Here is a 14106-nt window from a genome sequence, read left to right as displayed (position 1 = left end):
ACGTCAATATTCCGGATATAAAAGTAGATAAACATTGACCTTAATTAATGTAGCTTTTCAAGAACATATAAACCAGTTACACACCTTGATTCAAAGATTTAACAATAAAAGAGAAGCACTTTAGCCTATAGATAACTTTAATCAAGCATGCAATTAATGGCTAAGAAAAACCTCATCATAACCACCATTAAATATTAAGGTATCAGCATTCTCTCAAAGCCAGATACAGAGAGGAATCACACAGCCATTCACCACACAGGGCCTTCTTAACATCTTATCCTGTCATAGCTCTGGTAATTTTTAGCCTGTGACCAAGTATTACTATACTCCTGGAGGTTGAAATCCAGGGGACTGGGCAAGTATGGTAATGTTCATCTTCCTGTATAGCCTGAAGCTCTCCATGTGGCTAGCACACCACTTAGGCTACCTCAGGACTATGTTCTTCAGACATTTTAGCTGGTCTAGACATTACTTTTGCCATAGTTTCCACATCCGTGTAGCACGTTGCCCTACCTCAGAATTTCCAATCAATAGTGTGAAGCAGAACTCAACACATGAAACAAGGCCCACCATGCATTATTCAAGACAATGGTGGTGGCTGGCAATGTCAAGGGAACTCTCTGGGTGATATCCCAACTCAAGTGATGCTTCACAATACGTAGGCTGGGCTTAAACACTATGTAAGCTTACACAAGGATGATATCTCCCATTGCAAAACTAGCATCTAGATCAGCATTCCCCAACCTGGTGTCCCCCAGGCGTGTTGGACTACAATTCCCAGTGTTCCCAGCCAGCATGGCACCAGGTTGGGGAAGGCTGATCTAGATTGTCTCACATATATCTCCATGTCCTCAGGACATGGTTCTGAGGTGGCCTAAGGGGTGGTTATTTTAAAATTAATTTTGTCACAATTCACACAAGCACAGACATGCAGTTACAGGTTCTCTCTGTCTCTCTCACACACTGCACTGCACCTCACCACACCTGAAACCTACAGTAGTAAACACAGTATGGTCATCTACTTCCTCATGCTGAAAGAGGTTCTGACAGCCTTTGTTAGCCTCCAGCCTTCAATAACACTTTAGAGCTCACAGATCTGAGGGAACCACAAAGCACATGCTTCAAACCCTTCATAACTATAAGACAAACAGCCACTAGAATGGATTCTTCTTCAGTCACAAATTGTGGGAAAGGCATATGCATCTAAAATCTCTGGTGGCCATTCTTGAACAAAGGAATGTCAGAGACAGATGACAATGAAAAACAGCTGAGCTACAATTCATCAAGAGGATTTTACCTGAAGGCCTTCTATGGCTAATCGAAGCATACTTGGTGTCAGTTTAGAAGCCTGTTTGAAGGTGAAGTTGCTCCAGTCTATAATCAAAACAAATCCATTTACTTGAAGTTCTGGATCCTCAATCATGGCTTCTAAGGAAAGAAGTATGGCACGCAAAATATCCACCAGTGTGTACCTGTCAATGTACAAGAGAAAAGACTGGGTTAAGCTAGCCAACAATGTTCAAATGCTGGAAGGAAAGGTATTGTTTTGCTGGTAGCTGTTGAAGTATCAAATGTGTAGCTGATAAAGCAGGGGTGCGGAACCTCTTTCAGCCCAAGGGTCAAATCCCATTTCAGAGAAGCTCTCAGGGCCTGTATGCCAGTGGTGGGCAAGACCACAGGCAAAAGGGGTGGGGCAAAAAATGCCAGCATAGTTTAGCTTAAAGCTCTCATTGCCAGCAACTAAGCTTTAGGAGAGGCCTTTCAATCTTTTAGAATGGGGAAAAAATGGCACAAAAGTTGGGAAACCACCACATGATTGGTGGTTGGGGGAAAGGGGGTGGAGCCAGGGATAGGGGATAGGGCCTTCTGGGGCAACCTGGGAGGCTGGATTAAGAGCCCTTGAGGGGCAGATCTGACCCCCTGGCCTGAGGTGCTACACCCCTGTGATAAAGCCTGTATATATGGTCAGCTGTGAGTATATAGACACCTGTTTAATTACAGCATAGTGTCTACCACTGGAAAGATAATACTGAGAGATATAGACAGACTGTGGATCATTCATATATTACATTACTCAAGCACTGGTAATAGCAGGTATAACTTCATAAACTCAGTGTGTGAAACTGGCTGCATCTCTTATGACATGACGTGATGCCACATATCATCACTTGTTGCCACTTGTCCTTTTTCAAATTCTATCAGTTCCCCAAGTTGCATACTTCTGTTTCATTTTTAGTCAAAAAGTGATGCATTTGGAAATACTGATCAAATGGTTTCCGGTCCTGTCATGTATTATTTAATTTCTTTATAGAAAATTTTCATGCTTTTAATCAACTTACCTGCACAGGAGATACAAAACAAAGAGATAACAGCACTTATAACAGGATAGCAAATCATATTTTCACCCTTCATCTCCAATAGTGGAAATCAGCTATTAAGGCAAGAATTAATAATGCCTCGTTACCATACTGGGCAATTCCGAAATGGATAGCAATGCTGTGGAACAACAGAAGAGCTCTCCCCTGTTTAGGCCATGAGAGCACAGTTGTACTAGACAGAGATCAGCCACTAAGGGTATAATCCTATGCATGTTTAGACAGAAAAAAAAAAAATGCCTACAACTCCCAGCATGCCTCAACCGGCATTGATGGCTCGAGGGATGCTGGGAGTCATAGGAGGGTTTTTTTTCTGTCTAAACATGGATAAGGTTGTGCCCTAACTCACATAATGGGTCGGATGGCAGACTGTAGTTCTGATACAATGATATCTATGAATGAATACACATTTGTGTATGTAGCCATTAGCTCAGCTGGTTGTTCCCTTATTCTGGAAGTGGTGAGTTTTACCAGACCTGGAGAAGCAGAGGAGTGATACAATTCTCCTCACCATTTAGCAGAAGGATACAAATAATGGATTAATAAGTGGGTGCATTCATTTGATTTATTCAACACACTAATACTCCACTTTTCCTCCAGAGAGATAAAAGCAGCTTACATATCATTCCCAGCGGGCCAGACCTACTTAGCTTCAACAGTTCAAGTGCATCCTGTTCCTTCAGACTATGGCAAATTGCTGTTCAGTAAACAGTTGTCTATATTAATCCAGAATAGTCACAAAAAATTAGGGTCAGACAGTACCACAGAGGGCTTTTTTTTTAAAGGATTCAGGCTAGCACGTTTACAGTCCATCTTAATATACTGAGGCAAAAATCCTATATTTACACTTACCAGGAAGTAAACCCTATTGAACTCAGTGGGGTTTAATTCAGAGTAGATGTGTACAGGATTACTCCACCAAGGAAGCTGATATCCAGCAAAAACTATAATATGCTGAAGAATGATTGTATCAAGCAGAAAATAATTGCACTGTATATTCAACAGGATGGAAACTGATAAAACTTCAGGCTAATGCACATGACTATTGAGCACATGGCGCTTTCATCCCCACCTCACCCCCCGGCTCTATGAGGCCTTTGGCCTTCATTACAACTGAATGCTACTACAATTTATTTATTTATCCATTCATTTCATTTCTATACTGCCCAATAGCCAAAGCTCTCTGGGCAGTTCACATACAAACTTCCCAAAAGTGAGCCGAATGTTGTGTAGTGACAGGCTCCACTTTCAGTGGTTGTATGAATCAGCCTTTATTACGCTACTCAACGTGAATAAGAATTTCTAAATCTGAGCCATTATCATACTTTTAAAATGTTTGAAAAATGGCCAGAATTTCTCTCAGCATTGAAAAAGGCCTATTACAGAAGAACCTGCCTTATTCCGAGTCTGGCCATTGGTCCATCTAGCTCAGTCCTGTCTACACCAGGGGTGCACAACTGTTTTGGCTCAAAGGGCTATATGTGATGCTGGCTTGGTGGGTCAGGGGATGAGCACACAAGCACATACATGTGCATGAATGCACATAGACATAAAGACACACACACAGGCACTTGCAAACAAAGACACCTATGCACGCACGTGCACACATCCCAGGGAGTGGAGAACCTTCTCTTGACTTCCTTCCCCAGAGATCCTCATATAGATTGCTCTACCAGTGAGGAAATGAGGAATGTATATGGGGTGGGGGGACACAGAGATTTGGTGAGGGTGACAGCAGGGAGGAGGGTTAAGGGGATGCAATTAAGACTTTGGGGAGTGCATACAGCGTATGGATTGTACACTCCTGGTCTACTGACTGGCAGTTGCTATCCAAGGTTTCAAATGGAATTTTCCTAGCCCTACCTGGAAATGCCAGGAATTGAACCTGGGCATTCTTGTATGCAAAGCATGTGCATTCTACCACTGAGCTATATAGTCTAGGAAAAATATGGGGAAAGAAACATTTGAAAGTGTTTTCTGAAACCTTCACAATTAATAACTAGTCACTGGAACATTCCAAAATTGAACAATAAAAGTTTAAGGAGAAAGTATACTTACCTGCAGATTAGTACATGGACACCATTTTGAAATGAACATTTGAGGGTGTTCTCATGCTTCAATTTTTGGCAGATTTGGGGTATGTTAATCAGCTATCATTTCTGAGTGAGAAACACTTCTGGTACAATTTTTCCCTTGTCAAACTGAGTTCCTACACCTATGGTGCTTCAGTGACAAGGTTTGCATGACCACAGAGGGAAAATAAGCCATGGTGGCATATTTCCCTCCCTGTGTGTTAGAATAATTACTCTTGCCAGGTATGGGTTGTCATAATGTCCGAACCCAGCAAAGGTGGGTGGCTGGAATGTTTTACAAATCACCCTGAAACCTATGGCTTGTTCTAGGGTTGCTGGGTGATTTGTAAACCCCACCCCCTCCCAGCCAGGTTCAGACATCACGACAACCTGTGCCCAGCGAGGGTAATTATGCTAATTAGGCAGCTTGCAACTGGCACATGCAGGGAGGGAAAATAAGCCACCATGGCTTATTCTCCCTCTGTGATCATGCAAACTTGCGCAGTGACTGGGTTTGCACATCACAATAAGCCACAGTGGTTTATGAGCCACAGTAGAATCAACATGGCTTACCATGACATTCAGACCCGGTGTGGGTGATCCAGCGGACTTTTCCCCAACAAGTCACCCTGAGAACCCATGGCTTGTAATAGAGTTGTTGAGGATAGCGTATTCTCAGAGTGGCTTGTCAGGATGTCCAAACTTGACACTGTAGCTTGTGCCAAGCAAAACAACCCATGCCACTCTTTGCAGCTCACCAGTGCAGCCTACTCGCTAGTGGCTGCCCCTCCACTGATGCTGAAACGGCACTTTGGAAGGACCGTCACTTGTTCGCCACCTTAAAAAAAAATAAAAATTGGCACCTCAAAATTGCACAGATGGGGTTGTAATTTTGTTATCATCATTATTATTATTTGTCGATCTTTTGCAAGTGCACAAGAGCACAGATGTGGCTGTCTGATGTGTGTAGCCTTGCCTGGTCAATTTCCTTGTATGTTTCAGCTGTCAAAGGAAGAGACAAAGTGGAGTAGATACTGCACAATGAAATTGACAAGACATGGTTGAATATAGGCTAGTTTGCACACAGTTGTGAAGAACCATGGGAGAAATAACAGTACGACAAGGGAGGAACCCAGTAGCACAATACAGAAGCACCAAAAATGGGGCGGGGGAGGAAAACAGAGGAAGTGCACTAAAAGGGACGAACAGTATCTCCCCCTTGGCAATGTAATCCTCTCACTTTTAAGTGCTGCATGGGACAGAGTGAATGGAGCCCTATGGAGGGGGTGGGGGTGTAAGGACTGCTGGTGCACCCCATTTGCTCCATCCCATTCAGACACTCTCTACAGGTGGTTGTTGTGTGTGTGTTTTAACAGTTGGGAATGTTTGCGCAAATTTAAAGGCTGGGAAGTAAATGCAGGGGAAATTTGCACACCTTCACTAATTAGGCGAGCGAACAACCAACCCACAGTGGCTTATCCTCCAGGATGGCTTAGTGTTACATGCAAACCAGCCCTGTTCTTCTGCACACCTCCATGATTCAGCTACCATGAAATTGTTTTCATTAGCTAGCTATCAAGAGAGAGTTGCGACACTGGCTGCAATCTGCTCATTTTTAAGCTGCTCAAAGCTCATGGAAGTCAATGAGATTTCAGCAGCCTGTTTTCAGGATTGCAATCATTATCCCTCAAAAGAACAAGATGATTAGAATTTGTTCATCCAGAAAGGCCTATTAAAAGTATTTAAAAATAGAAGTCAATATGCAATCTCTATGGGGCACCTGAATTTTCTTAAATGGCCTTCTTTCCGGATTATGTAACATTAGATCAGCAAGCTTCATTTTGCAACACCACAAAAAAACAAAATGCACTATAGGCCACATTGAAAGCAGCATTTTAATTAATTCATTTATTTTTTTAGTTTAGTGTTAAAGTTTTGGAACTTTAGCCCCATGCGAGGGTTGAAATTGTAGGTATCACAAATTGCAAGCTTTTGTTTGCGAAATGGCAGCCTCAAATGAATTACGATGAAAGAATCTGCATTAAAGTCTTCACCCAGCAAGGAATTATTTGCATAAAAGGAACTATTTGCATAAAAGCTAATCTCAGATTCACTCTAGACTTGAACCATCTGACATTTATTGAACTGGATAGGTGGGAGCATTCTTCCTTAGTGTTATTTATGTTGGCAGCACAGTAGGGGGACAAATGTAAACTTGAAGTTCCTTCACAGGTTTCTGACAGACTTCATTAACTTATTCTAGTGAGTGATGAGCCATAACACAAGTCCCATTATAAAGTAGAACTTAAGGACTTGGGACATATGCCTGAAGTAGAGATGAAGTGAAGTTGTGCATGTATTTGAAATTTGCCAACATTTGGGGGGGAAATGAAAAATTATCTTCTTTTGTTTTCAGTGTTTGGTTCCGAGGGACACTTAAATCTAAAAGCCTATTATTTTCTTCAAAGGAAATGTTTATTATCAATATATCAAATGCAGTGCTTCTACACACACACACACACACACACACACCCCAAACAGCATCCATGAGGGGGACTATTGGGAGGGGGGATTTGGGGAAAGATGTGCTCACTTTTTTGTATGCAAATGGGAGTCAGAAAAAGCTTAAAGTGTATTCTTCTATCTGTGTCTGTTTTGGGAATACCCCTAAAATATTCATCCTGTCTACTTCCCAAATTATACATTTTTTCTAATACATTTGTAAAATCTGATGAAATCTGCCCCATTTTCACCTTCAGGCTCTTTTCTCCCACCTTTCCCCAATGCAATATTGTTATGAACATCTGACAACTTGGTTGCTTCCATCTAGCCAGTTCCTTTAACTATGACTGCTCTTAATAACTACTGACCATTCTTTGTTGACAAGCCTAACCATTTGTAATCATATCACACTCTCTACCTAACAAATTAGAGAAAGAGATACATTAACAAGGATGGTACTGGAAGGCTAGTCATGCTTACACCCTCATAGATGCCATTTGAGCAGTGGGAGGCTTTGGATATTCTTTTCTTTAGGTACTGGGTGCTTTCCTCTGACATTTCTCAATGACTTTTCAAGTGGTTCAAAGTAAGCAGTATGTACTCCTGCCTCATCTGATGTTATGTGTGGTTTACCAAAGTAGTCCTCACTGTGTGAGATCCACAGTAACTACTGTGGGGTGTCTATAAGACTAAAATCACTCTCATGGTTTAGATAAGGGTATCAGTTCCTTTCACCACCCTCATGTTTTTCTCAGAAAAATGGCAAAGGATATCTAGGGCTGAAAATGTAAATTGGGAACCACTGCCTTAGTGGTTGCATTAATACACTGGACAGCCAGTGTGTTATAGTAGTTAAGAGTCTTGGACTGGGACTCAGGAGACCCAGGTTCTAGTTCCCACTCAGCCATGAAGCTCACTGGGTGACTTTGGGCCCGTCATTGATAGTCAGCCTAACCTACCTCACAGGATTGTTGTGAGGATAAATTGAAGAGTGCTGCCTTGGGTTCCTTGGAGAAAAGGCGGGATATAAATGTAACAAATAAGGCAGAAAATTAAAGTCTCATTTTGTATCTATCTGATCTCGGTGAAACTTAGTTTTCATGCAGTATTCCATTTATGTACCCAATGGTGTATAACTAATTTCTAAAGATAAACTAGGGTTCATGATTAACTGTTCTTAATGCCCCCTATTTATGCATGCTGTTAGAAAAACTCTGTTTATCCCATTTCTAAAATGTTTTATGCCTTAAAAAAACAGATACAATTACCCAACTGAAGAATAGTTATAGTGCATGCACACAATAAGCAAAATTTACCCATCTTGGTTCCAAGTCACAAAGCAGATTTAAAGGAAAATTCATGCACTGAGGCTGCAATCGTATGCACACTTACCTGGGAGTAAGTCCCATTGAACGTAGTGGGACTTACTTACTTCAGAGCAAGCATGTAGAGGATTTTGCTAGGGGTTTCTTACACTGATGTAGCGTGGGGCTATACCAATGCAGGTGACAAACTTCTGCATGTGTAGAATTTCCTTTGGGGTAGACTTAATACAGGGGTGTGGTCCTCCAGATGCTGTTGGACTAGAAGTCCCATGATCTTTGACCATTGGCCATGCTGGCTGGGGTTGATAGGAGTTAGGGTCCAACAACATGTGGAGGGCCATAGGTTCTCCACCCTTTCCTTAACAGATGGGTTTTGCTTCACCTTCAGGGTATAACCAGGGTTGTGCATATTTCACAGCTCTGTGAAACTACAGGGGAAAGGTACTTAACTGGTTTTAGGCACAGAGTCCAGCATCCTGAGCATCTCATATTAAAACGTTAAAAAATCTACTTCCTGCCCCATATGGTGTTGTGGTGCTGGTGGTAGAGCTGTCCACCTACTTGGAATAGTTTGATGCATGCCTTTTCCCTATATAAGCAAATGTGCCTTTCTTATATCATCTGGAGCTGCATGTTCTATAGGCATTTTGACAAGATACTGTTCACACTGGATGTAACATACTGTAGTCTATATTGCATGGATTCGTTTGAAGCATGGAAGGCCTTGAATGAAAATTTAAAACTTGAGAATCAACTTAAAGCAATTCACTCTCTACTATACTTCAACCTCCCTCCTTCCTCCTCAGTTCACTTCATGCACATGATTAATTCGGCTGTGTTGTCAATAAAAACCCAGGCCACAACAATTGTCTTCTGTTCTTGTTGCCATGGGCTAGCATGGTTCCTCTTCTTTCCCAAATATGAAGTAATTCAACAGCATCTTGCGAAGAGAATTAGTGCATCCTTCTGTTTCTGCTTGGTGGCTATTTATCACAGCTTCTTACGTATGAACATATGAAGCTGCCTTACACTAGCCCTGTTCACTCATTCCCTCTCTACACATATACTCAACACATGGTAGGGGGGAGGCCGGATGATGCCCACAGGCTTGGATACCCACTTATAGGGGCAAGGGGATGTACCCCCCCCCCCGATACCAGTCATGGCATCATTCTGAGAACGGCAACTTATGCTGCTCCTGCCCCATCTATCTTTACTTTCAGTTTTCAGCCACATGGGCAAGTCTCAGGACAGGAGGTCAGTAAATTAAACACAGGACTGGGGGATGCCCTGCAGTTTAACCAGGTAAGGCAAAGCGATAGTAGCAGGCAGCAGATGACCAGGTTCCTCCACACCAAAGTAGCTCCGTTCTGAGAGTAGCAACAGCAGCTTGTGCTGGGCATGCCTACCCCATGGGCTATCTGTATTCTCCAGATTCCCACAAGACGGGTGGATGAGGCCCAGCCAGGGGAGGTCAGTAAATTAAACTTGGGAGGTGGGGATTCCATCGAGCTCAGTTGAGAGTGGCTGTAATCCAAATGGAAGAATGTGGACCTGGAAGGGGCAGTGAGGCTGGCTTTCTGGCTTGCCCTGCTTGTTAGGCCTTTGGTTTGGTAGCCTGTGGGAGTGCCCGCCTCGTAAAGCATCTCTTGCTGACTGTGACTATGAAAATTACTGACTTCTTGTCTTGTACCACCTGGCATGGGCTCCTGGCTAAGTTCACATTAATTTAAAGTGAACCAATGAGTTGTTTTCCAGCCCACAGGTGAGATGAGGTGGAGGGAGAACACTGGAACGTATCAGGGGGGCAAGGGAATGTTGCTTGAAAGGACAATCCCTGCCAGTCCCAGAATCACAAGGGGAGATGCACTCCTTATGTACATTGGCTTTTTGTGGTTTAACCGCGACCACCCCTCGTAAACACGCATAGGATTGGGCTATTAATGTTGGTATGGGAAAGCACCATAAAACCCTATGCTTTCATCCACAAAAACTGGGGACGTGCTGAAAGAGAACATAAGGGAAAAAGAGAGATGGCTAACTGTCACATTATGATGGCAGCCATTCCAAATTTCATCCATGCCCATGGGCATCACAGGAAGTGGCAACGGGAGCTAATTGACCCGCTGGGGATGAGCCATAGTTTCCAGATTCCCAGCTTTCATTTAAAAAAAGTCAGTCTCTAGCCCTTCTAGAACCTGAGATATGAGGCAAATTGCGCAGCCACTATTCCGGCCATTTTATGAGAAACTAGATGGCTTAGTGTTTTTAACCAATGCATGAGGTCACAGCAGTGGTTAACACACCCACTATCTGGGTGTGTTAAGCCTTTTTGGGGTCTTCCTTGTTAGCAAGTAATTGCAGCCTCATTAAAAAAAGAAAGAAAGAAATCTAGGAGTTTCCTGTTGCTAGGATTGGACAGGAGCGTGTCTACCAAAAGCAAAAGGTAGCGGCAAAGACAGGAGTTCGTGATCTTTCTAACTCATGTCTTCTTAATATTTTTTTCTGAATGTATAAACATTAAAAAATTACCTTGACAATTTGTACAGATAAAGTTCATCATTATTATACTCATATTGCAGACACCACAGCTGTGGTTACACAAGTCCTGCAAAGTAGCCCAGTGTTGTTATTCCTATTTTACGGAAGATGTGTGTGCGTTAAGAGTAGTGTAAGACAACTTTGCAGTGTTGGTGTTTTGGGGAAATGCAGACTGGGCTATGAAATTGATTGTAGCAGTGTACTTTATTAAGGGCCAGAACAGGTTGTTGTGATAGATAGATAGATAGATAGATAGATAGATAGATAGATAGGAGTTTTAAGAGAAACTGCCATTTTTAGGTCTTGCAGGAGGCTCAAGTGGAACCTTTCCCCAACTCTGCCTTAGTGTTGGCCTTAGAGCAGAGACAGTGTGCCATGCAGCTCCACGGAAGTTTAGTGTTTTCTCATGTACTGCAGAAATAAAGAAACCTCTTGTGAAGGTAGCTGAATCTACTGTGTGTTGCCTGTAAAGCACAGCCTAGCAGTAGACTGCAGGCTGAGCAGGTCACCTCCCCTCCCCCCCCATATTAACCATGCCCTTCAACCCTGTAATGGCCTTTGGCCCAAAGGGTCATTATAGGGGTGAATGGAGTCATGGAAAGAACTTCGGGTTTCAGCTGTGGGTGAGAAGACATTGTCTGGACACCAGGTCTATCCACTGAGAAACAACAGAGGGGTAAACCTGGTATACAAATTTCTCAATCTGCTGAGACACTGGAAGTAGCCCAAGAAAGAAGGAAAGCAAAAGGCAACAGTGATAGGGAGAGATATGCCCAATTAAATGCAAAATTCCAGAGGTTAGCCAGAAGAGATGAGGAATTATTTTTAAACAAGCAATGCACAGAAGTGGAAGAAGATAATAGAATAGGAAGGACAAGAGACCTCTTCCAGAAAATCAGAAACATCGGAGGTAAATTCCAGACAAAAATGGGTGTGATCAAAAACAAAGATGGCAAGAACCTAATAGAAGCAGAAGAGATCAAGAAAAGGTGGCAAGAATATACGGAAGATCTGTATAGGAAGGATAATAATATCGGGGATAGATTTGTCGGTGTGGTCAGTGAGTTAGAGCCAGACATCCTGAAGAGTGAGGATGAATGGGCCTTAAAAAGCATTGCTAATAACAAGGCAGCAGGAGACGACGGTATCCCAGCTGAACTGTTTAAAATCTTGCAAGATGATGCTGTCAGGGTGATGCATGCCATATGCCAGCAAATTTGTAAAACACAAGAATGGCCACCAGATTGGAAAAAATCAACTTATATCCCCATACCAAAAAAGGGAAACACTAAAGAATGTTCAAACTATCTAACAGTGGCACTTATTTCACATGCCAGTAAGGTAATGCTCAAGATCCTGCAAGGTAGACTCCAGCAATTCATGGAATGAGAATTGCCAGGTGTACAAGCTGGGTTTAGAAAAGGCAGAGGAACTAGAGACCAAATTGCCAATATCCGCTGGATAATGGAGAAAGCCAGGGAGTTTCAGAAAAAGATCTATTTCTCTCTTATTGACTATTCTAAAGCCTTTGACTGTGTGGATCATAACAAATTGTAGCAAGTTCTTAGTGGTATAGGGATACTAAGTCATCTTGTCTGCCTCCTGAGGAATCTGTATAACGACCAAGTAGCAATGGTAAGAACAGACCATGGAACAACGGACAGGTTTAAGATTGGGAAAGAGGTACGGCAGGGTTGTATACTCTCACCCTACCTATTCAACCTGTACGCAGAACACATCATGCGACGTGCTGGGCTTGATGAAACCAAGGCTGGAGTTAAAATCACTGGAAGAAACATTAACAATCTCAGATATGCAGATTATACCACTTTGATGGCTGAAAGCGAGGAGGAGCTGAGGAACCTTATGACGAAGGTGAAAGAAGAAAGTACAAAAACTGGGTTGCAGTTAAACCTCAAAAAAGCCAAGATTATGGCAACCAGCTTGATTGATAACTGGCAAATAGAGGGAGAAAACGTGGAAGCAGTGACAGACTTTGTATTTCTAGGTGCAAAGATTACTGCAGACGCTGACTGCAGCCAGGAAATCAGAAGACGTTTACTTCTTGGGAGGAGAGCAATGACAAATCTGGATAAAATAGTTAAGAGTGGAGACATCACACTGACAACAAAGGTCCGCATAGTTAAAGCAATGGTATTCCCCATAGTAACCTATGGCTGTGAGAGCTGGACCATAAGGAAGGCTGAGCGAAGGAAGATAAATGCTTTTGAACTGTGGTGCTGGAGGAAAATTCTGAGGGTGCCTTGGACTGCAAGAAGATCAAACCAGTCCACACTCCAGGAAATCAAGCCAGACTGCTCACTTGAGGGAATGATATTAAAGGCAAAACTGAAGTACTTTGGCCTCATAATAAGAAGACAGGATACCCTGGAGAAGATGCTGGTGCTAGGGCAAGTGGAAGGCAAAAGGAAGAGGGGCCGACCAAGGGCAAGATGGATGGATGATACTCTGGAGGTGACGGACTCGACCTTGGGGGGCCTGGGGGTGGCGATGGCCAACAGGAAGCTCTGGCGTGGGCTGGTCCATGAAGTCACGAAGAGTCGGAAGCAACTGAACAAATAAACAACAAAAGATCTATCTATCTTGGTAGACCTGGTGCCCAGGCCTTATCACTCCTCAGTGACCAGATATACCAGAAATGGTATACCTGTTCTCTGATGCTATCAGGGATTGTTAAAAATGTGCAACCATACATAAAATGTACAGTTCAAGAGAAAATGTGCAATTTCAAAAGAACATTGCTGTAGTTCTAAATTCAAGCTATGAAAAAGTTGTATTGTTAGCTGATATAAAAAGTGGCTGATAAAAAGTGAAAAGTATAGTCTCCTCTAGAACCTTAAAAACTGATCAAGCATACTTACTTCTCCTTCCATTGCTAAAGACACTCCCCACAGACTCCATTGCTACTCTCTAGAGCTGCCTTCCCCAACTTGGTGCCCTTCAGATGTTTTGGACGTTGTGACGTTTTGTTGTTGTTTATTCGTTCAGTTGCTTCTGACTCTTCGTGACATCTGTGACATTACACGTCTGTATATAATAAGGTTATGGTTATGTATTCCTGTTACAGTATATCTCTGTATTTTATGGTGAGTATTTCTGTGGTGAGAGAGAGAGATGAATGACAGGAAGAATGGTGGATTTGCATTGGTGTGATGACTGGCTGAGTGAGTGAAGTGGGGGTGAAGTGTGTGTGCTGCATAAACTTTGTGCTGTGCTGTGGAAGTCAGATAGGGATGAGACAGGGATATGATTTGATAGAGGTAGAGTTAG

The 14106-nt window shown here is 42.7% G+C and overlaps 1 protein-coding gene across 1 annotated transcript in view; it reads right to left on the bottom strand.

The window, feature by feature from the left end:
- Positions 1–14106, bottom strand: part of CLVS2 (clavesin 2) — a 73645-nt gene that overhangs the window by 51429 nt on the left and 8110 nt on the right. Inside the window, exon 3 of the mRNA XM_084831605.1 lies at positions 1298–1472. Within this exon, the coding sequence (XP_084687731.1) occupies positions 1298–1472 (175 nt within the window). The remainder of the gene's footprint in view (positions 1–1297; positions 1473–14106) is intronic.

Source organism: Heloderma suspectum, chromosome 1 (assembly GCF_057233095.1).
Source record: "Heloderma suspectum isolate Gila_16-S chromosome 1, 16-S_ref, whole genome shotgun sequence".
Taxonomy (NCBI): Eukaryota; Metazoa; Chordata; class Lepidosauria; order Squamata; family Helodermatidae; genus Heloderma; species Heloderma suspectum.
Note: the sequence above shows the minus strand (reverse complement) of the source record. Positions and strands in the feature narration are given on the sequence as shown.